The sequence below is a fragment of the Drosophila subpulchrella genome, unplaced genomic scaffold (assembly GCF_014743375.2).
Source record: "Drosophila subpulchrella strain 33 F10 #4 breed RU33 unplaced genomic scaffold, RU_Dsub_v1.1 Primary Assembly Seq354, whole genome shotgun sequence".
Taxonomy (NCBI): domain Eukaryota; kingdom Metazoa; phylum Arthropoda; class Insecta; order Diptera; family Drosophilidae; genus Drosophila; species Drosophila subpulchrella.
Window position 1 is genome coordinate 4,871,300 of NW_023665577.1, and position 19,277 is coordinate 4,890,576.

At 42.7% G+C, this 19,277-nt stretch overlaps 5 protein-coding genes and 1 long non-coding RNA gene across 8 annotated transcripts; 2 read left to right on the forward strand and 4 right to left on the reverse strand.

Moving 5' to 3' along the window:
* The first annotated feature begins 25 nt into the window (after positions 1–25).
* Positions 26–9,527, forward strand: LOC119559855 (rho GTPase-activating protein 92B). The gene is made up of 5 exons (XM_037872959.1): positions 26–229; positions 468–724; positions 3,516–3,691; positions 6,088–7,054; positions 7,543–9,527. The coding sequence occupies exons 1-5, from the start codon at positions 180–182 to the stop codon at positions 8,313–8,315; spliced, it is 2,223 nt and encodes a 740-aa protein (XP_037728887.1). The 5' UTR covers positions 26–179; the 3' UTR covers positions 8,316–9,527.
* Positions 9,528–9,712: 185 nt separating this feature from the next.
* LOC119559858 lies at positions 9,713–10,163 on the reverse strand. The gene has a single exon (XM_037872963.1). It carries the CDS (start codon positions 10,123–10,125, stop codon positions 9,784–9,786), a length of 342 nt encoding a protein of 113 aa, XP_037728891.1. The 5' UTR covers positions 10,126–10,163; the 3' UTR covers positions 9,713–9,783.
* Positions 10,144–10,733, reverse strand: LOC119559857. Its single transcript, XM_037872962.1, has 2 exons — positions 10,384–10,733; positions 10,144–10,317 (listed from the first exon to the last, which is right to left on the reverse strand). The coding sequence occupies exons 1-2, from the start codon at positions 10,607–10,609 to the stop codon at positions 10,181–10,183; spliced, it is 363 nt and encodes a 120-aa protein (XP_037728890.1). The 5' UTR covers positions 10,610–10,733; the 3' UTR covers positions 10,144–10,180.
* A 1,237-nt stretch (positions 10,734–11,970) lies between these two features.
* LOC119559856 (solute carrier family 22 member 3) lies at positions 11,971–13,944 on the reverse strand. The gene is made up of 2 exons (XM_037872961.1): positions 13,183–13,944; positions 11,971–13,127 (listed from the first exon to the last, which is right to left on the reverse strand). The coding sequence occupies exons 1-2, from the start codon at positions 13,892–13,894 to the stop codon at positions 12,127–12,129; spliced, it is 1,713 nt and encodes a 570-aa protein (XP_037728889.1). The 5' UTR covers positions 13,895–13,944; the 3' UTR covers positions 11,971–12,126.
* Positions 13,945–14,998: 1,054 nt separating this feature from the next.
* On the forward strand, positions 14,999–17,130 carry LOC119560115 (putative fatty acyl-CoA reductase CG5065). Its single transcript, XM_037873463.1, has 8 exons — positions 14,999–15,212; positions 15,267–15,491; positions 15,557–15,624; positions 15,681–15,776; positions 15,829–16,283; positions 16,341–16,618; positions 16,678–16,888; positions 17,064–17,130. Exons 1-8 carry the CDS (start codon positions 15,140–15,142, stop codon positions 17,128–17,130), a joined length of 1,473 nt encoding a protein of 490 aa, XP_037729391.1. The 5' UTR covers positions 14,999–15,139.
* Positions 16,470–18,449, reverse strand: LOC119560116. 3 transcript variants are annotated; one of them, XR_005221007.1, is made up of 8 exons: positions 18,307–18,449; positions 18,094–18,247; positions 17,921–18,024; positions 17,752–17,851; positions 17,423–17,682; positions 17,230–17,350; positions 16,676–16,910; positions 16,470–16,611 (listed from the first exon to the last, which is right to left on the reverse strand). It is a non-coding gene; the product is annotated as an uncharacterized LOC119560116 (long non-coding RNA). The 3 variants fall into 3 exon arrangements; XR_005221006.1 differs by having other exon boundaries at positions 17,230–17,682; XR_005221008.1 differs by having other exon boundaries at positions 17,230–17,682; positions 18,094–18,250; positions 18,307–18,372.
* Positions 18,450–19,277: the final 828 nt, after the last annotated feature.

Consider the following 19,277-nt stretch of genomic DNA (forward strand, 5'->3'; position numbering starts at 1 on the left):
CGCTCCCGCTGCGGTCACACTCGCCTCGACTCACTTTTTCGTAAAACATCGTTGAAGAATGACTAATTTGCCAGTTTTAAGTATTTACTCAATGCCTAGCTAATTACACATCGCGAGCAAACACACAGAAGTTCAGTTTAAGTTGGAGACGCGAGCGGGGAAATAGCGAAACAGCCAAGATGAAGAGGCAGTTTGCGAAAATCAAAATAGCAGCCGAGAATCTGTCAAGGTAAGTTCAAAGGCCAGCCATTCGACGGCTCGTCTGCGTCTGTAGGTGTGTGTGAATGCGCTCCAGGTGGACAGACAGGTGTTGCCTCATCACCAAAACACAAAAAAACCGACAGAGCAACTGCAGCAATAACAAAAACCCGATGACAACAACAATAACAAAGGCAGCAGCAGCGGGCTACTGATGATGACCTAACCCGCGGTTAACCCATGTCAACCCCCCTTTTCCCCACCCGCAGATCCACCAAATCGGACTGCAAGGATTCCGAGCTGGAGACGATCGAACGGCAGGTGGACAGGTATCGGGACACCATCGAAAAGATTGTCCGCAAGTTGCCGGCGCTGAGCGGCGGAGGAGGCAGTGGCAGCGGCAGCACCGAGGAGCAGGACAAGCGGACCAAGAAGAACAGCCACTACAAGATCGCCCAGGCCCTGGACGAGTCCGCCAAGGAGCTGCCCAAGGACATGCCGCTGCAGAAGGTCCTCGCCAATTGCGGTTAGTTATCGGGGGCTATCGGGATTTCCTGTGCGTGGGAATCAGTGGCGTAGAGGGGAATTCAAGGGGGTTGTACTTTGTTATTTAAATGCTATCAAGGGCCTATTGTTTTTATTTGTTATGTAGTAAACAACTTAAAAGGGTGGGCTGGGGCTTTTTGAGCGGCTTATCTTGCTAGTATTTCATGATGCTCCCAGTTAATGTAATGTGTTACTACTCTTTAGAAGTAGTTTATAGAACAACAGATTTTCCCTAAATGAAATCCTTGAGCTGGATAAACTTTTAATATTTTCGCCGTTAATCACATAATTTTGAAGAACTTAAGTATTATCTCAGAAGTAATTTATAAAAGAATTTATATCTGAACTACATCCTTGAGCGGGTTTTACGCCATCCTCACACCCCCCTCCCTGCGCCCCTGCCAAATGTCATGTTGGCGCTGCTGATAACGCGCACAGTGGTTGTCGTTCGTTCCAAATCCGATAATCGCCGCCAGACATGCACAATGGCACACGTATAGACGTAGGGGCTTCAGGGGGCCAATGGAACGGAGAGTGGAGAACACTCGCGGATGACTGTGTCACGGGCTTCGGTTTGTCTGTGTGTATTGGCGGCCTCGCCTTGTCGCTTGGCCTTGTGGCATTTACATTTCTCAACTGCAAACGGCAACATCAACATCGACGGCTTTTTTTAATCATTATTATAATTTTTATTATGACTTTTTCGCTGCTTTCTTTGCAAACGATTCGCCGTTCGCCCGCAGTATCGGTTATTATTTGCGGTTTCGGCATTATCTATTTATACACCTTTTTTGTTTTGCCAGCCAAGTTAGCCCGCCCCCACATGCGCCCGCTTTTATTGCCCTTTTTCAATGGGATTTACTGAGCATTTCATTTAAATTTGTTACACATCGCCCGCGAAGAGGGTTAACAATGCCCAGTAAACGGCGATAATTATGCTGCCTGGCTGGCTAGTAAAAGTAAAAGTCTGAGCCAAATTCATACATCATCGTGTGTATCGTCATGATCTCTTCTCCACTGCTCATTTGTTTTGTGGGCGCTCCCCCTAGGCCGTATTACTCATTCCGAGTGTTATTTTCTGTATATTGTTTCCATTCGCTGTTTCCCCCTTTCGAGCACTTTGCATTCCGCATATCCGCAGATGCGTGTGCGTCAATTGCAATTTGGTTTGCAGTTTCTGTTGCAGTTGCAGCTGCAACCTCGCAGTGGTTCAAGACCAGCGGCGGTTGTGTAACGGCCAGGGATCTCCGGAACCCCTCCGTTTCCCCAGTCCCAGCTCCAGGTCCCCACGTTCCTGATTAGACACGAACGTTTCCACATGCATCTATCATAGCCACAGTGAACGTGTGTCCATGGGTTAAGTAAGAGATCCATTCGAACAGTCGGAGAATTATAATTAGGTCAAACTGGGGAAATCAATCGCACCGGCAACCAAAGACCATTTCCTTTCGCTAGGGAAATGATATATAGGAAATTGTCATTATATTATTTTATGGTTTATTATTCAACCTGTCTTAGTTTTCATTTGCAAATTTCTTTCAAATCTCATTGGTTAAAAGTATATATTATAAAATCAAGTTATAAGCAAAGATAAGTCGTTAGGAGATGACATAAGAAATGGTATTTCATATGCGGAGCTTCAAGTTAAAGCTTTGTGAATACAGTGTATACTCATAGTAATTTTAATCTTTCGCCTCAACTCTCTTTAAAAACACGAAGTATTATTACAAACTTAAATAAGAGAGAAATTTGCTTAAACTAAAAAGGTTAGGTACTTCAACAAAATTAGTGTTTTTCGCCTATGCTACGTTACATTAAAAAATGGGTCTTATTTTATTGTAGACCACATTAAAGTTTTTTTTTTTTTTTAATTCAACTTTTAAATATTTTTTCAAAGTAATATTTGCCTATATAATCTTTTGATGGCCCTAGCAAAGAAAAGCACCTAAGTGCCTCGATTAAAAACAGCTCCAGACTCACAAAAACCCAAAATTACCACACTAAAATTAGCTTTTTGTCGCGTCTGTTATGGCGGTAATTACATAGCGATATCATCTCACTTTAACCCACTGTGCGCCCTTTGCAACTTTTATTGTTAGCCACGATGCGCTTCAATTCAACCCATTCAGCAAAGGGGAGCCAAAAGCGAGCATATCTCGAATGTTATACTCCAGTGGCGACGTTGCTTCGCTTCGGACTCCCTCTTGTTTCTGCGGTGCGACCTCTTTGCCTTTGCCTCTGCTCTGACTTCATTGCGGGCTCAGCGGCTGAGGCTCGAGTCCCGGGGCACTCAACACAATTATCACAATTTTGCTTACTCAGCTCGTCAACCTATTCGCCAGCCACCTCCCCCGTCGGATTGCCCGAATCCCGCCCGCATCAAAGCGGAGCCACTCCGGCAACTGGAAACCGGCACGCCAACATCTTCGCAGCTACCGCTTGGCGATAAGGTCTTAAATAAGCATTGACTTCCTCACTTGCGGGTGGAATAGCAAGAGACCTCAAGATACACACAGAAAACTATACTCCAAGTTACATTCCTTGATTGTCATCCACAAATGATTGATAAAACTGTCAAGATGGTATGAGCATTCGAATATTAATAACTATATATGATGTTTCTGTTGTTTATAAGATATGAATCATTCCAATGAGAAGATATTATTTGCTTATTTTGACTGAGTTCATAGATATAGATAGACATATATTTTATGGGGGAGCTAAGTGTGGTATGTGCTATACTAATTTCTCTATGTGCTTCCCGATTGCAGGCGAGCTGGAGAAGACGATGGCCGAGTGCATTATCGAGAGCGAACTGGAGACGGAGACCAAGGTGGTGAGGCGGCTGAAGAACATCTTGGACAAGGAGATCCAGGAGATCTCGACGCTTAAGCGCAACGTATCGCGCACTCTACAGGAGTACACCTCGCTGAAGCGCAGTCATGAGGTGAGTGCGCCGTTGCCGATCATAAATCTAACTCGGATTAGGCATTACGTCTATGTATGTTCGTTGAGGAGGCCAGAGAAACGGGCCAGAGAGAGTGAATAATGTTGGATTTCCGTTTTCACGAAACTGCGCCCGATGACAATGGGAGATTGTTAAATTAATTAAGAAATCTGCTCGTTGGAAATAAGGGGCCGCCAAAAACTACCTCAGCTGGTCAAGTGATTCGGGTGATATTTGGTTTTCGTTTTTCACCAAACAAAATCCAATCGCGAGGTTGTCTCTGATTAACGAAGAATAACAACGCTTGTCGGTAGTTGGCGGTAGAGTATGTATATCCCTCTCAGCAAAATGGCACTGTGGTTCGGATATTTATTTGTATCACAAGTTCAAGTTTGGTGAAATGTAAACAAGAAGCGTTCTTATGGAGTGAGAACAACACCCGACTTGAAAAGCTTCAATTGGAATTCCCAGAACGGCCGTTCCCCGAATTAAATGTCATAAAACTACCAAGCAAAACCGAACCCCCACTTTCCAATCAATGCATTACCACTGTACTCAGGCGGATGCCAAGAAGCAATCAATTTTTAATTTCCATTTATTATTATTACTATTGTTGTTGTTGTTGCTGACGTCGTTGGATGGTCTTTTTTCTTCCATTCTGGCTTTATCTCACGCCAGTTTCTATTATATTGTTTGTTTGCCGTGCGTTTCGCTTTTGCCGTTTACGTTTTTATGATACGAATCCGATACTTGTCGTTGTCGCCCTATCACCGAGTGGGGGAACCTGGAGTGGGAGGCGGGATGGGATGAACGGCTCTTTGGTGTTCCAATTTCTTGACACCCGATTGGTTCTGTCCATTGGCGTCTACAAGTGTGGAACCGAACAGTTATGGCCGGCTATCTGGACACAAAAAGTTACTTTTTGAGTTTCATTGTTTTCAGTTTTTGCTCGTTTTTTCTTTCCGCTTTATTTTGTACAAATCACGACGCCAGTTGCCATATCAAGACATCGGTCGGGGATGACTAGCCGCTGTATTTGTTGATGTATGTTGTCTGTTTAAGGTATCGGAAGACGTTCATTGACTTGGCGGCAGTGACATCATAATTGAAATGGACGCCACACCACCGCCACTGACCATTGGCATATCAGAGAACTGGAAACCGTAGTTATTTACACTCCCCGCTTATCTTATCGTCGCCAACTGAGTCCCATATAAAAACGACCGTCGACTTGCCATAATTCGCTAATCAGACGCTCAACGACCTGGTGCTGTTCTAATTGCACTCCCTGACATGGATCCGATCCGCAAAAATACAATACTTATAAGCACACGACTCGACTGCCTTTGGAAGTGCTAACTTTGGTGCCCGGAATGTGTAACTTGTGGTGCCAACTCGTGGGGATGTAGGTCAGCGAGAGGTTGCGGCTCATGGAAATGATGTGACTCAGTCACACTCTGTCAATGCAAATGATTCGATTCGAAGGTGGGCAGGGGAGGGCCAGGAGTTGATAGTTAGGTGGCTGCCATTGTCTTCTGGCTGCAGATAGCGTCGGGTGTACTTACAGCAATTTGTCACGATTTGTTTATTTTTAGCGGCGTTATGATACGGGATCGGGTGATGAATGCCAGCAGTAGTTTGTTTACACACAATGGGTAATGCTGTTGTAAGCAAAACTTACATCATAAAGCAGGAACTTTGTTATTTACGCCGAACGCTGGATCAGTGGGTCTTTAATCATACACTTTAAAATTCGTTGTATTGCTTAGTCGCCGAAAATTCCAAAATAGCAATGCGATTATAAACTATCTGAAGAAATTAATTGGCTCATATCTTTGCTGCTTTCCAAGTCATCATATTTTTTATATATTATTTCCTTAGCGAATTGTTTATATTATATTTTATTGTTCTTTATACCAGTGTTTTTATCTATAGAATGCGCCTAAAACACTTATTGTTTCTTATTTGAGAACCCCTTTCCCTTTCATTTATTTTAAAAGTATTCACCTGAGTTCAATTGCATTTCTTATCAGGCTTTCTTCCCAAAAGTAACTTTATGACTCAGTCAATTCAGTCAGTGGCCCCAATGCACTGGCGCATGTGCGCTAAAACCCATATCGAACCCATTGTCCGGTTTAAACAAAGACCTTGATGAGAGAGCGGTAACAGCTGGCTTGCGGGCTGCGGTTGAGGTCGATCTATTTTTGTATCTGGCCCGCAAACTTTTCCTGCTGTACAGGTATCTTCCATTAGTCATGCGAAAAACTATTTTCAGTAGTGGCCCAGCAGATAAGATATTTTGCGTGCTTGAACTTTGTTCCTTTCGCAATGTGACGATTTCCCTGGCACTGATTCTTATCTGTTATACTAATCACTTTACTGTTTTACTCCCGCAGGCGGCGATCCGGCTGGAGGAACCAGCGGCCAAGGTGAACCACATCAAGAGCCAGCAGGAGGAGTGCGAGCTGAAGCTGGAAAAGGAGCGGGATGCCTGGGCGGCCCAGATGCTGGAACTGATTGCCAAAGAGGACGAGATCGTCAGCTGCATCCGCGACTATGTACTCAACCAAAGAAACTATCACGAGCGGGCCCTGCAGCACGTGAACGCCTCGCTGGCCCGCATCCAGGACACCATTCAGGGCACCGAAAAGTCTCGCTTTGGCACCTCGCTGAAGGAGCACCTGACATCCACCAACCGCGAGATCTCTTACATCGTGGAGCTGTGCTGTTGCTGCCTGCTGGAGCACGGCTTGGAGGAGGAGGGTCTGCTGCGCGTCGGCTGCGCCAGCACAAAGCTGCGCCGGATGAAGCACGCCCTGGAGGCGCAGCACGTAAAGACACCTCTGCCGCTGGACTACCAGGACCCCCATGTCATTGGCTCCATACTCAAGCTTTACTTGCGCGAGTTGCCCGAGCCCCTGCTCACCTATGGCCTGTACAAGGACTTCATACGGATCGCCGAACGGCATAGCGAGAACGAACGGAAGACGGAGATCAAGGCCACTCTGAACAAGCTGCCCAAGGAGAACTATGCTAACCTACGATACCTCACCCGCTTTCTGGCAATCGTGCAGCAGCGCTCAGCGCTTAACAAGATGAGCTCGCAGAACCTGGCTATCGTTATGTCGCCGAACATGTTGTGGCCACGGATCGACAAGAGCAGCAACGCCCCGGCCGACTACATCGGCCAAGTGAACAGCTCCTCGGCGGCCAACATCATCGTGGAGCTGCTAATCAGTCAGTGGGACTTCTTCTTCAGCGGCGAAGTCGAGTTCTATCTGACCCTGCAGAAGCAAAAGCTTTTCGTCGAGGGCAAGAGCAAATCGAACTCCTCCAACGAGAACCTGGATAAAAACGATAGTGGTAAGCATACTGGACAGTCGGAATTCTATGAAGTGGGCCACTACACAGTATTCGACTTATGACGAGTTTTTTTTTATTGCCTTTTAACAACGAAACATTCGAGAATTCCACTGTTAGTATTTTCATGTGACCTATGCTATTTTTAAAAATATTTCTTACATATCAAGAAGCTGTTAAAGTTTGTCCGTTAATAGTGGTTGTATTTTTGTGCAATAAAATGGATTGGAACCAAATTTATAGTACTGCCTATGGAAGTAAATGGTATCGGAGGGTTAGATTAATTAGTGTACACTATATTATTATATATTATAAGCAGTAATTAAAAGAAAAATGTGATTTATTAATATCCAGGGAAAGCGGGATATAAATATAGAACTGAGTTTAAGTACAGAAAGTTTTCAAGCTTAGCTTTAGTTACCAAAATGTAGACTATTTTGTATTTAACGCTCCTAACATACTTAACGACAACATTACATTTTCATTTGTAGAAGTCATGGAGAGTCCACGCTACGGTACATTACGCAGGCAGAAAGCCAATGCTCCCTCGCCGCCTACCACTAATGGAAACGGCACAATTATGACCACATCACAGACCTCGCACCGGCCTCATGCCAAGGAGCTGTTTCCCCAGCAGACGCCGGTCCAGCAGGAGAAGCCCGCCAAGCCGCCGCTACCAAATCTGCCGCAGTTTCAATTACCAGCCGCTAACCAGCAAACGCAGACGCAGCTGGAACCACAGCCCCCGCCTCCAGTAACGCCAGCCAAGCCTGTTCCGATGACGCGGACGCAGTTCTTCGGGCTGGACAACCTGCCCTCTCCCACGGCCGATCGCAAGAGCACCGACAGCATTGGCAGCTTCAAGTTAAAGCCTGATGTGCCGCAGAAGCCTCTGCTGCCCAAGCGGCCGACTGTGCTGGGGGTCGGGGTGCCCAAGCTAGATGGAAAGAGCGACGATGAGGGCGCTTCGACTCCCACTCAGGCGACAATTGATAATGGCAATGGCAGTGTACGATTTAAAACGGAACATTTTCTTGATAAGCTTCGTCAGGAAAACACCGAAACGAATGGAACGCGGGAGGAGCCACCAGCGACCAAGGAAAACAATCACAACCACGACCAGCCTGTAACAGCTGCAGAGCAAAATCAGCAGCAGGCGCAGCCCCAAGCCACGACACCTATTTCCCCGAACTCATTTCAAACGCCCAAGAGGCCAACGGTGCCAGCGCCACCACCTCCCACAAATTGGAAAACCTCGGATTAGAGGGGAAAATGGAGCCGTGCATTGGGAACGGCATCAGAGTCATTAGGTGTTACTGTTTACTCGTTAAGACTTGAACGCACAGTAATATATATATTTATATAATTCAAATGATCCTTGCGGTAAGGAGACATTGTGCATTATAGAGAGAAGAGTCTCTGCGTATTCTGCATTTGTATTTTTGCCTTGTTCATAAGCAATCTAATTTGTACGTGTTTAGCCATATAACAATATATCAAGCGATATCCACTTACGTATGCATATATAGTGTTTAGTAGGCCACCATAACTCAATTGTCGAAATTTGATTTGTTAGCCCAAGCGAGCTCTCAATTGTTAATCCTTGTTTGAAAGGTTGTGATACATCAGAAAGGTTTTGTGTTTCCTTAATTTTTTGCATTGCTCTTGAGTCAATATTATTTCCTTTTCCAACGAAAGACATTGTGATTTCCTTTTATTAAAATTATTATTTCGGTTAAAGCATGAACGCTATTGCTCCATTTTAAATTCGGGCTAGTACAGAACTAATTCCCATGTATTCATTTGATTTATTCAAATCACCAGGTACATTTTCAATGAGTTATCATTTTGATGTATGATGTACTATATTTTGTATTTTTGCTTTATTAATTTGTAATGCAACTATTATTATTTTTATTTTATAATAAAATTATGTATGATGAACTGTTGTGTATATAAAATATACATTAAAAAATATGAATATGATTTTACCAGAAAAGTATTTTTCTTTGTTCGTTATTGTTTGTTAAGTTACTTATAGAAATTGGTTAGGAGCAGGTGGGCGTAGTATATATTAGAATGTGGATCTCTTATGAAATTGGTAATAACTTAACATTAATCACACTCAGACCTCTTTAAATCAAAATCCTCAGCTTTGAGGTGTCTTCAAACTACTAAAATTGTGCCACATGAAAAATACCTGAGTACAGAAAATTACAGCACCTTTTATAGGCCTACAGTTGAAATAACTTCCAAAATCAACTACCTACACATTTGAATCATATCTGCGTATAACTAAATGTTCACCACTTGCTTCAAAGGTGTAACTAGCAATGACCAGATCTTTATGGGAAAAGAGCTTACTTATGAGAGTGCAATATAATAATTCGAAAACTGCATAGGACAGACCAAATCGATATACTCCATCGTATTTTTAAAAATTAGCACGTTTATACGGTTTTGTGAATAGGTTAGTAAGTGAGCTGATGCTGGAAACACACGAATATATTCTGCTAAAGTTTAAATAAAAAGCTGAAAACTCCAAGTAGGAGCAAAATGCCTTGTTATACTTTTTAACGATGACCACTGGAGGGTGTGATACATTTCTTTAAAAAGTTGTGTGTATAAGTAAACCTATTTAACCTATAAGTATGCAATTCATTTTTTTAAGATGATTCTTTATTCTACGAAAGTCATATAAAACACACTAAATACAATTGTTATAGGATAAGCTATCTTATGTTGCTGGTGGTAAGACAAACATCAAAAGCTGGTAGCGCGCCAGTGATCTCTAGGAATCGCAAAAGTGTGTGGCTGTAGGTCTTTCTTAGATGAGGAGATTCCGATCCTTTCTTGGGGTCTCTAACCACTTCATCTGGAGACTCCAACTCCCTAACATAGTCCATAAAGTTGTCCACATTGATGGGTACCTCTGCTTTTGGCTTCGATGGTTCCGCTTGCAACTTTCGCTGGAACTCGCTTCTGTAATAGTCGTTGATCATGGACATCATGCCCTTGGAATACCAGTAGATGATGCCAATCAAGAAAAGGCCCTGCATAAAGGGTCCCACCATTTTGTAACGTCTGATTTAACTTGATTCACTTGTTTGTTTGATAGATTCTAAGGCTTTACTGCTGATGCTCTTCGCGAAAACTTTCTAGCCACTGATTGACCATGTAGAACTGCTCCTTAATATGCGGCCAGGCCATGGTGACAATTAACATTATTGTATTTGCAAAGACGAATAGTTTCATCATCTCAAATGCTAAAAGGAAATGGGAAAATTAAGGATATCAAAGAAATACATTTTGGGGGATATTCAATTACAGACCCTCCGGTGTGCGAAGATAGTCGCCGAAACCGGAGTTCAAGTCCTTGTCCTCCTCCTTCTGCTCATGCTGATCCTTTGCCTCTCGGGTCTTGGCCTTGCCGCCGCCTTCGGCTTTATCCTTGCCGGAATTTCCTTGGCCGTGGGAGTGTCCCTTGCCGTGTCCGCCGTGCTTGTTCCTGCCGTATCCAGTGGATGAGTTGGCAAAGGCCGATTTCTTCGGTTTCATGGCATCCAGGATAGCAGCAGTTGGTCAGCCGGTCCTCCACTAGACTTATTTGGCGGTGGCTTTTGGGCTTTTCTCTGCTCCTCGGATGGTCCTTCCTCGCCAACTGCTGCTCCGCGAATGACACACTCATTTGTGGAGGGCCAATTGTAGTGGCGCCGCTTCTGGCAATTTTATGGTTTCCATTTTATTGATTTGCGATTTCTGCTTGTCGCTTTGGATGGGTGGGAATAGTGGAATATTGGGGGCGGGACAGGTGACCAAATAGAAATATGTTGTTAGTAGAGCAATGCGCTCGGATATTTAGCCAGGCATGTGTGCTTATTATACGTATTACACAAATGTGTGTCAGCTTGGTGGATGATTGTGTTCGCTGGGTGAGTCGGTTTTGTGGGTTGAACATTGGTCCCAAATGGTTAAGGCTCCTGTAACAAAAAAGGGACTGGTAGAGGCTTTACTTAAAAAGCATTTAACTGGAACTTTTTTTATTGACGTTTTTTTTTATTGTGGTATAATTGTATTTTAACTTATTTCTTTCCATAGTATGCTAAATTTACATTTTAACTTGTGGCTTATGTTTCATACTGTAGATTAAGCTATATTTAAAAAATCTATTTGAGCAATTTAAACAAATTAGGGATTTTATCCATCCATTTTTTTATTGACGTTTTTTTTTATTGTGGTGTATATTTTAACTTATTGCTTTCCATAGTATGCTAAATTCACATTTTAACTTGTGGCTTATGTTTCATACTGTACATTAAGCTATATTTAAAAAATTTTTTGGAGGAATTTAAACCAATTAAGGATTTTATCCATCCATTTTTTTATTGACGTTATTTTTTTATTGTGGTGTATAATTGTATTTTAACTTATTTCTTTCCATAGTATGCTAAATTTACATTTTAACTTGTGACTTATGTTTCATAGTGTAGATTTAGCTATATTTAAAAAATCTATTTGAGCAACTTAAACAAATTAAGGATTTTACTCCACAAAAGATTTCAAAAATGTGTTTCTCATAAGCCTGATCTTTAAAATAAACAAAGTTATCTAATATTAAAACATCTATTTTTCTCTTCTAATTTAGTATTGTATATGTTAGTGTATTTGAGGAATTTGCTTTTAATTATTTTTTTTATTTTACGTTTAAGGCTTTAACGTAAAGTTTGGTCCTATTTTTCGTATTTAAACATTTTTATGTATTACATTGTAAATTGCAAAAACACGTTGTAACCACTCCTAACAAAATCTACGTAAACAACTTTCATAACCTGAGAAATTTGTTCCAATAAAAAATATTTGTTCGTCGAAAAATAAGGTAGAGTAAAGTAATTGTAGTAAGTTGACGAACGCCATAAGATACTTAACTTTTGATTTATTCCCAAAAGTATGCAGCTCAATATAATGTTTGATTCGCGACTAGCGAATGTTTAACAAGCTAAATTCGAATACTGATTGCGAATACTTGACAGACACTAAAACTAACTAAGCTAAAAGTCGACCCTTCGTATACGTTATTACGTATACGCAATGAGGTGCTGCTTCTTATTCACCGTTGCTTCTTCCGGTTCCTGATCCCCCACGGGAGTGGCGAGGCAGCAGGTGCACAGGCCGCCCAGGATGACCAGGAGGCAGAAGGCGGACAGCGAGAGGGCGGGGCTCACCTGCCGCAGCAGCGTGAGAAAAGAGGCGGAGAGCTGCCACACCCTCGCCCAGGTGACGGCGGAGAAGGAGAGGCAACTGCGCTGCTCCTGGGGCACCAGCTCACCCAAGCAGGCCAGGATCATGGACTGGGCACAGGCCACCGCAGCCTGGGGCAGCGAGGCCATCAGCAGTCCCAGCGTCAGCCCATACACCTCGGGCATATTCTCCTCGGCCAGGAACCAGCAGATGCTACCGATGCTGCCCACCACCATGGCGAATCCTCCGGCCCACTGCCACTTGTGTTCCCTCTGGTTGAAGGTGAGATGGAGGGCCAGGATGCAGCCCAGCATCTCGGCCAGACCCATGGCCAGCGTGTTGGACACCAGGTGCTCCCTCCCGAAGGATCGCACATGGAGCAGCAGACCGGTGTTGACCACCATTAAGGTGGCCAGTGCCATGTGCACGGCTACTAAGTGAAAAGTGCTCCTCCGCTGTCCCATCCACAATTGCATCCAAAAAACCTCTGGCCTCGGCTCCTGCAGCTTCTCCCTCAGCTGCCCCAACTGCAGGGGCAACTCTTTGGACACCCTGTGGATGCTTCCGTTGGTGCGGGCTGCCTCCAGCAGGATGCCCAAGGTTCGCTCGATGGCCAGTTGGGTTTCCTTAATGTGCAGCAGCTGCCAGCGGGGTGAATCCGGAGTCCAGGGCAGCAGGAAGACAATGATCAGCAGAGAAAGGGTCACGCCCAGGTATATGTGCTGCCAGCTGGGAGCACCAGAAGCCAATCCTGGCAGCAGGATCAGGCCCAGAGCCCAGAAGCAGTCGTAGAGCAGGAGGGCTCCCAGTCGATATCTACCCGCTGTTATATCACTAACTGAAATGGTTAATAAAAGTTATTAAAGAATAGATTATAAATAATATTTACTTACATATAGCATGCCCCGAGGTGATCATAAAGCAGCAGGAAACAGCCGCCAGGCAACGGAGTCCACAGTGAAGACTGAAATCCTTGACCAGACCCATCAGCAGGCTGCACATGAGCAGGCACCAGATGCCCGATCCGTAAATCTGGCGGGGACTTAGGACCCTCATCAACTTGGTGGCCGCCACTCCGCCGATGAGCAGGCCAAAGAGATGCCAGTACTGGGACCAGGCCACAAAGAAGTCGCACAGGCAGACCAGGTCGAACTCCATGGTCAGGGAGTGGAAGCCCGTGGTGTAGAGGAACTTCCGGCACTGACGCATGGCGTAGCCGGAGTCGCCATAGTTGACCATCACATAGCAGTGGTCCAGGGAGACGGTGCAGTTGTCCACGGGTCCAAATGAATTCGTATTGCATTTGTACTCCTCCTCGGGATAGAGATCCGGGGCTGTGAACAGGATGCAGGCCATGAACCAGGCGGCGGGGATCTTGCAGAGGAACAGGATGAGCAGGGAGCGCAGTTGCCAGGGTCCAAAGTCACCCAGTATATGGGTGATCACATCGTCATCTTTGTTATCAATGGGACTATTTGTTTTTGAGGCAGAAACTTCATTGGCCTTGGGATCCATGCAGGTGAAGATGTGCGAGAGGTGGCCCAAATCCAGGGGTGTAGACGTGAGCCGGCGGCTCAAGCTATGAAGATTATTCTCCTCCTTCATCCTTATTTAACTGCGAATTTTAGTAACCACGTCTTGGGAGCACCAACCCTCCAGCATGACTGCGACTTCGCTTAGCACCTCACCTGGCCAGGTAAACTCGAGGGCTTCGGCTTGCGGTGCCTGCCTACGACATCGTCGCTAATCAAATCATTCCTAATAAGCGGAGCAAAGTTCCTAATTGAATGTGCAAATATCGGTCGACGACGACGAGATGCGATCTATTTTTGCTGTTGATCCGTACGGAGTTTCGAGGGAAGATGATGATGATGTTACGGGGAGGCAGGCACTTGAGGTGATTGAAGCTAATCAATTGGCCAGGTAAACAACATCGGAATGCGTATTTTTTGGAAAGCTACTAATCTTTGGAGTCATTTAAGGTGGGGAAATTCCTTGATCGTAATAAATGTGATAACTATATATTAAAAATGAATGCCTTATTATTTATTAAGATTTCAAGTGCAATGGAAATATACATTTGATAAAAGTCCTCGAAAAAAAACCTATAATGTTTTAGGATTTCTTTCATATCATATTTACTCGAAATCATACACTTAATTGATTTAAGTTTTTAAGTTTTTTATATATAAACTAATTTATAACTTAATCTGAATAAATCTGAATTAAATAATCTGAAATTACAGGTAAAGTTTTCTTATATTATCTTTAATTAACTGATTTAAGTTTGGGCCTCACTCACAAATTATTTAATTAATCTAAAACATGCGCGGATCCACGGGGTAAAAAAGTATATGTAATATGTATGTAATATTCCAAATTTCTGCTCAACAAATTTTTTTTTAATCTCCCTTCACAACCAAAATTATGGATCTGCCACTGATCTGAAATAATACAAAAAGTTTTCTTTAATTCGTTTCTTTTCATTATCCTTTCTTTTCATTATATTTTCTTTACAATATTATTCAAAAATGACTAGAAATTTATAGGTCAATTCCAACATGCAGCCTGAGTTGGCATTTTATGATTTGTTGAATGAACTCGAATCATCATGATCATGAACCAAAGACCCAGCATTGTCCACATCCACATCTAAATATGATGTAATATATTTGTGCTCGAATGTTACGTCTGAGTTGCTACTTTCGTTGGTCAATTGCATTTTCCACTTGCATTTTCATGGAAAACTTGTTTCGCGAGGACCAAGGCATTTCTTTTGCAAAGCCAGTTGTTTGTGGAAAGTGAGCAGCACCGGATCAGTAGCAATTGTGGCTTCAAAGTGGCCACATCATGGAAAACTCCGAAGTGGAAATTGTGGAGCACCAGGCGGATATTTACCAAGATGCTGTGGTATTCATAACTGGTAATAATGTGGAGTTCTCTAAAAAATCTTTCTAAAGAAAACTCCGGTAACTAGGAGCCACTGGGTTCGTGGGCAAAACGCTGCTGGAGAAGCTGCTCTGGAGTTTTCCGCAGATCAAACGCATCTACATGCTGATCCGGCCCAAGAACGGGGTCACAGTGGCGGAACGCTTCCGGGGATTCCTCCAGAATCCCATCTTTGAGCGTCTGAGAGTCCAGCATCCCGAGAGGCTGAAGAAAATCTTTCACTTCTCTGGCAACATTGAGGATGACAACTTCGGTATAGTGTCTTATTTAGAGAAACTTCAATGAACACATGTCTTAACCAGAGTTTTCCACCAACAGGTTTAAATGAGTGCGACAGAGCTGTTTTGTGTGCCGAGGTGAACATTATTTTCCACAGTGCAGCAACGGTTAGTTTGAGTGGGAAATCCCCAAAGGTTTTTCTAGTATTGGGTTTAAATTCCAGGTACGCTTTAATGAGTGCTTGAAAGTGTCAGCCCGTGTCAATTCCCAGGCCACCTATAATCTTCTAGAGCTTTGCAGGGAAATGACTCAATTAAGGGTAAGTTTATTTTTTTTTGGTTTAACTTTATTTTAAAACAAATATTTTTTAGAGCTTTCTGTACGTTTCGACGGCATACTGCAATCCTGGTAGGAAGTATGTGGATGAGCAGGTGTACCCCACCATGCCGCCAGTGGATTGGCGACAGTTTCTGGCTGCCACCCAGAAAATTCCCGACGATTACTTGAATCGCCTGGCCGACTATATAAAGGGTCCGCATGTCAACACATATACCTTTACCAAATCTATTGCCGAGCAGATAGTGAATGCCTATAAGGATGTGATTCCCATAGTGATTGTGAGGCCCTCGATAGTCACAGCTGCTTATAAGGAACCCTATCCCGGTTGGATTGATAATATCCAGGCTATCAGCGGGATAATGATGGAGATCGGCAAGGGCGGCATCAGCAGCATTCTGGGCGACAAGGATCTTATTTGTGACATCATACCAGTGGACTTTGTGGTCAATGCCATGATCATGATGGTCGGCAAGGCGAAGTTGGGCAGGTTGGTTGGCTTAAAGTTTATTTTGAATTCAGTTCATTACAATATCCTGATCTTTAGCTTGAGCATTTGTAACGCCACCTCTGGAGTCACCAATCCCATCACTTGGCAGCGTCTGGGGGAGTTGACCATGAAGTGGTCCAGAATTTATCCCACAAGGCGGATGATTATGTTCCCGAATTTCAAGTACAGGTGCAGTGCTCTCAAACATGAGTTGGCCGTCTGGATTCTCCATTTTGTTCCCGCCTTGCTTATGGATATGCAAACTCTCCTGTTGGCCCAAAAAAAGCGCCTAGTCACACCCATTGCCAAGAAATTCCGGCAGGCTTGTCTAGCAGGTTTATATAAAATATAAATTAAAAATTAAAAAATTAATCCGTAATTGACCTACTTACAGGTAGCTTTTTCTCGCTGAACGAATGGATCTTCAAAAACAGCAGCCGGTTCTATTTTAAGGAAATGATTGACAATGGCACGTATCCCACGCTCTATTGGAATCTGGAGGAGCTGGACTACGATGATTATGTCCGGCGTCACATGATTGGGATCAACAAATATCTGCACCGCGAAAAGTTCACCGTCGACTCGAACAAGTTCATGGTGACCAGGTGAGCCTTCCCACTTTTTCCGCTTTCCATATTTAAATAAAGATAAAAAATAAATAAATTAAATAAAATAAATCTGTAAATCCAAGTTAATTCTTTGAACACTAACAAAGACCATAAATTTGAAATTCTACATTCTATTACTATAACATAATAAGAAATATTATTTATCTTGCAGGGTTTACTGGTTCTGGATTTTTCTGCACCTGTTCTTTTACATTTTGCTGGTTTATATAATGTTTTAGTCAAATACGTTACGTTTGTTCCGTTCCGTTTGTAAAGATTAGAAGATTACAATTAATAATAAAAAATAAAAAAATTTGGTATAAGAGTATCTTTCTTACCATTTTTGGAGCATTTGTCTCGGCGAAATGCTGCTACCGCATTCAATATAGGGATTCTAGCCGTAATTGGTGGACTTCCAACGACACAAGGTGTCCACGGGTCATGGCCGAAGTGGCATTGCTGGATACCCAATCCAATATTGTTGAACCAATTAATGAGTGTAAGCTTATGCCATTTACAACGAATCTTTACCCGTCACTTGAAATCAAATCGTACATTTCCCGGCTATCCAAAGACTGAATAGACTCCTTGGGCGGCGTCTCATTCTCCAAATCGTTCCCCTAACACGTGCGCTTACCGATTCCTGCAAAACCGAAGTATCCTCGATACACCCTCTTCGCGGGAATCGGCGAGCGCACCTGCGAGGGAAACGATTTGTACAACGAGATTATCAAGGCGAATAAACGGAAAATTTGGCACAGGGACCTTCGTAGCTAGACGTGTGAATAATACTGAAATATAAATTTACTTTTAGATGAAAGCTGTTGTCACAATCAATTCAGAGCCTACTGAGCACATACCGTAAACTATAATTTGAAATCGAAAATTCTGTCGCAGGAACTCTTGGATTAAAAATGGTTCACTTCAGTTTGGGACCTTCTCAGTTAGATTTATGAAAAACTGAAAAACCGATTTAGTTTTAGATGAATGCTGTTGTCACAAAAAATTCGGAGCCTACTAAGCACATACCGCAAATAAGTGTTATTTGAATAAACGAAAGTTTTGTCGCAGTAATTCTGGGGTATAAAATTATTCACTGTTTGAGACCTTCTCAGTTGGGTGTATGAATAAAACTGAAATATAAATTTAGTTTTAACCCAAAGCTGCTGTCACAATCAATTCAAAGCCTACTAGGCACATACCGTAAATAAATTATTTGAATTAACGAAAATTGTCGCAGAAATTCGAAGACTAAAAATGGTTCACTTTTTGGGACCTTCCCAGTTGGATGTGTGAATAAAACTGAAATATAATTTTGGTTTCACTTGAATGCCGTTGTCACCATAAATTTAGAGCCTACTAAAAAAAAGAACCGTAAATAATAGTTATTTGAATAAACGAAAATTTTGTCACACCGATTTTAGGATTATAAATTGTTCACTGCCAGGGGACCTTCTCGGTTGGAAGTCCGAATAAAACTGAAATATAATAATGGTTTCACTTGTAAGCTGTTGTCACCATCAAATCAGAGCCTACTAAGCAGGTATATTTGAGATTTTTATTTTCAAAGGCCTACTACTAATTTTAAATTCTTAATCAGCCAAATTGGTTAAAAAAAATACAATTCACAGTAGGCCTTTTGAAATAAAAATCTTAAATAGCTCTTATTTACGGTCTTGTGTGTGTTGCCTTATCTGTCATAGCTGTCAGTTCATCTGATATCTGACAATAAAACTTTTTATTTTTTCTTTGAGCAACAATATTTGTTGACCAGCATTCGTCAAAAGCTATTAGTTTTCGAGCATGCCTAACTTTGAACATAGAATGGAGGATCCTAACGCTAAGGAACAGGAAGAACAGGAACATTTCCCTGAACAGGATACTATAAGCCAGGTGGACATGATGCGCTTTCTTGGCCTGCAGTTTATTCGTAAGGACACCGAACCCCTGACGAGCCCCACCACTGGTCAGATAAGTCCTTTGATTGAGGACCTGGATACCCAGCACTTCTGCGAAACTATCAAGTTCCGGGTTCCGGACCCACCGAGCATTCAACCTCTTAAGTCTCGTTTGGAATCGCAGACCCATTCAGAACCCGACAAAGCTGACCAGCCAAATGTGGTATCTCTGGATTAATTTAATTGGTGTTTCGTAATGAATAAAATAATTCATATTGCTTCGTCTTAAGCAGATCCTAAAATATAAGCAATTACAAAAAACTAATTACATAAAAATAGCAAAAGTAAGTTAATTAGGGCAAGTTAAAATTTAGTAGAATTGGAAATATTGCAAAAACGAACTTATTATTTTCGTTGTGAGCTAGCTAAGGAAAATATTTTAAAAGCTTTTCCGTTGAGTAATGGGTGAAATGATATAAGATAATGTA

Excerpts from the sequence above, each read along its gene's own strand:
- LOC119559855 (XM_037872959.1), top strand. The coding sequence starts at position 180 with ATGAAGAGGCAGTTTGCGAAAATCAAAATAGCAGCCGAGAATCTGTCA. Across the intron at positions 3,692-6,087 it reads CGCTGAAGCGCAGTCATGAG|GCGGCGATCCGGCTGGAGGA; the intron begins GTGAGTGCGCCG and ends TTACTCCCGCAG. Across the intron at positions 7,055-7,542 it reads CCTGGATAAAAACGATAGTG|AAGTCATGGAGAGTCCACGC; the intron begins GTAAGCATACTG and ends TTTCATTTGTAG.
- LOC119559858 (XM_037872963.1), bottom strand. The coding sequence starts at position 10,125 with ATGGTGGGACCCTTTATGCAGGGCCTTTTCTTGATTGGCATCATCTAC.
- LOC119559857 (XM_037872962.1), bottom strand. The coding sequence starts at position 10,609 with ATGAAACCGAAGAAATCGGCCTTTGCCAACTCATCCACTGGATACGGC. Across the intron at positions 10,318-10,383 it reads CTATCTTCGCACACCGGAGG|CATTTGAGATGATGAAACTA; the intron begins GTCTGTAATTGA and ends ATTTCCTTTTAG.
- LOC119559856 (XM_037872961.1), bottom strand. The coding sequence starts at position 13,894 with ATGAAGGAGGAGAATAATCTTCATAGCTTGAGCCGCCGGCTCACGTCT. Across the intron at positions 13,128-13,182 it reads CACCTCGGGGCATGCTATAT|TTAGTGATATAACAGCGGGT; the intron begins GTAAGTAAATAT and ends TAACCATTTCAG.
- LOC119560115 (XM_037873463.1), top strand. The coding sequence starts at position 15,140 with ATGGAAAACTCCGAAGTGGAAATTGTGGAGCACCAGGCGGATATTTAC. Across the intron at positions 15,213-15,266 it reads TGCTGTGGTATTCATAACTG|GAGCCACTGGGTTCGTGGGC; the intron begins GTAATAATGTGG and ends TCCGGTAACTAG. Across the intron at positions 16,889-17,063 it reads AACAAGTTCATGGTGACCAG|GGTTTACTGGTTCTGGATTT; the intron begins GTGAGCCTTCCC and ends TTTATCTTGCAG.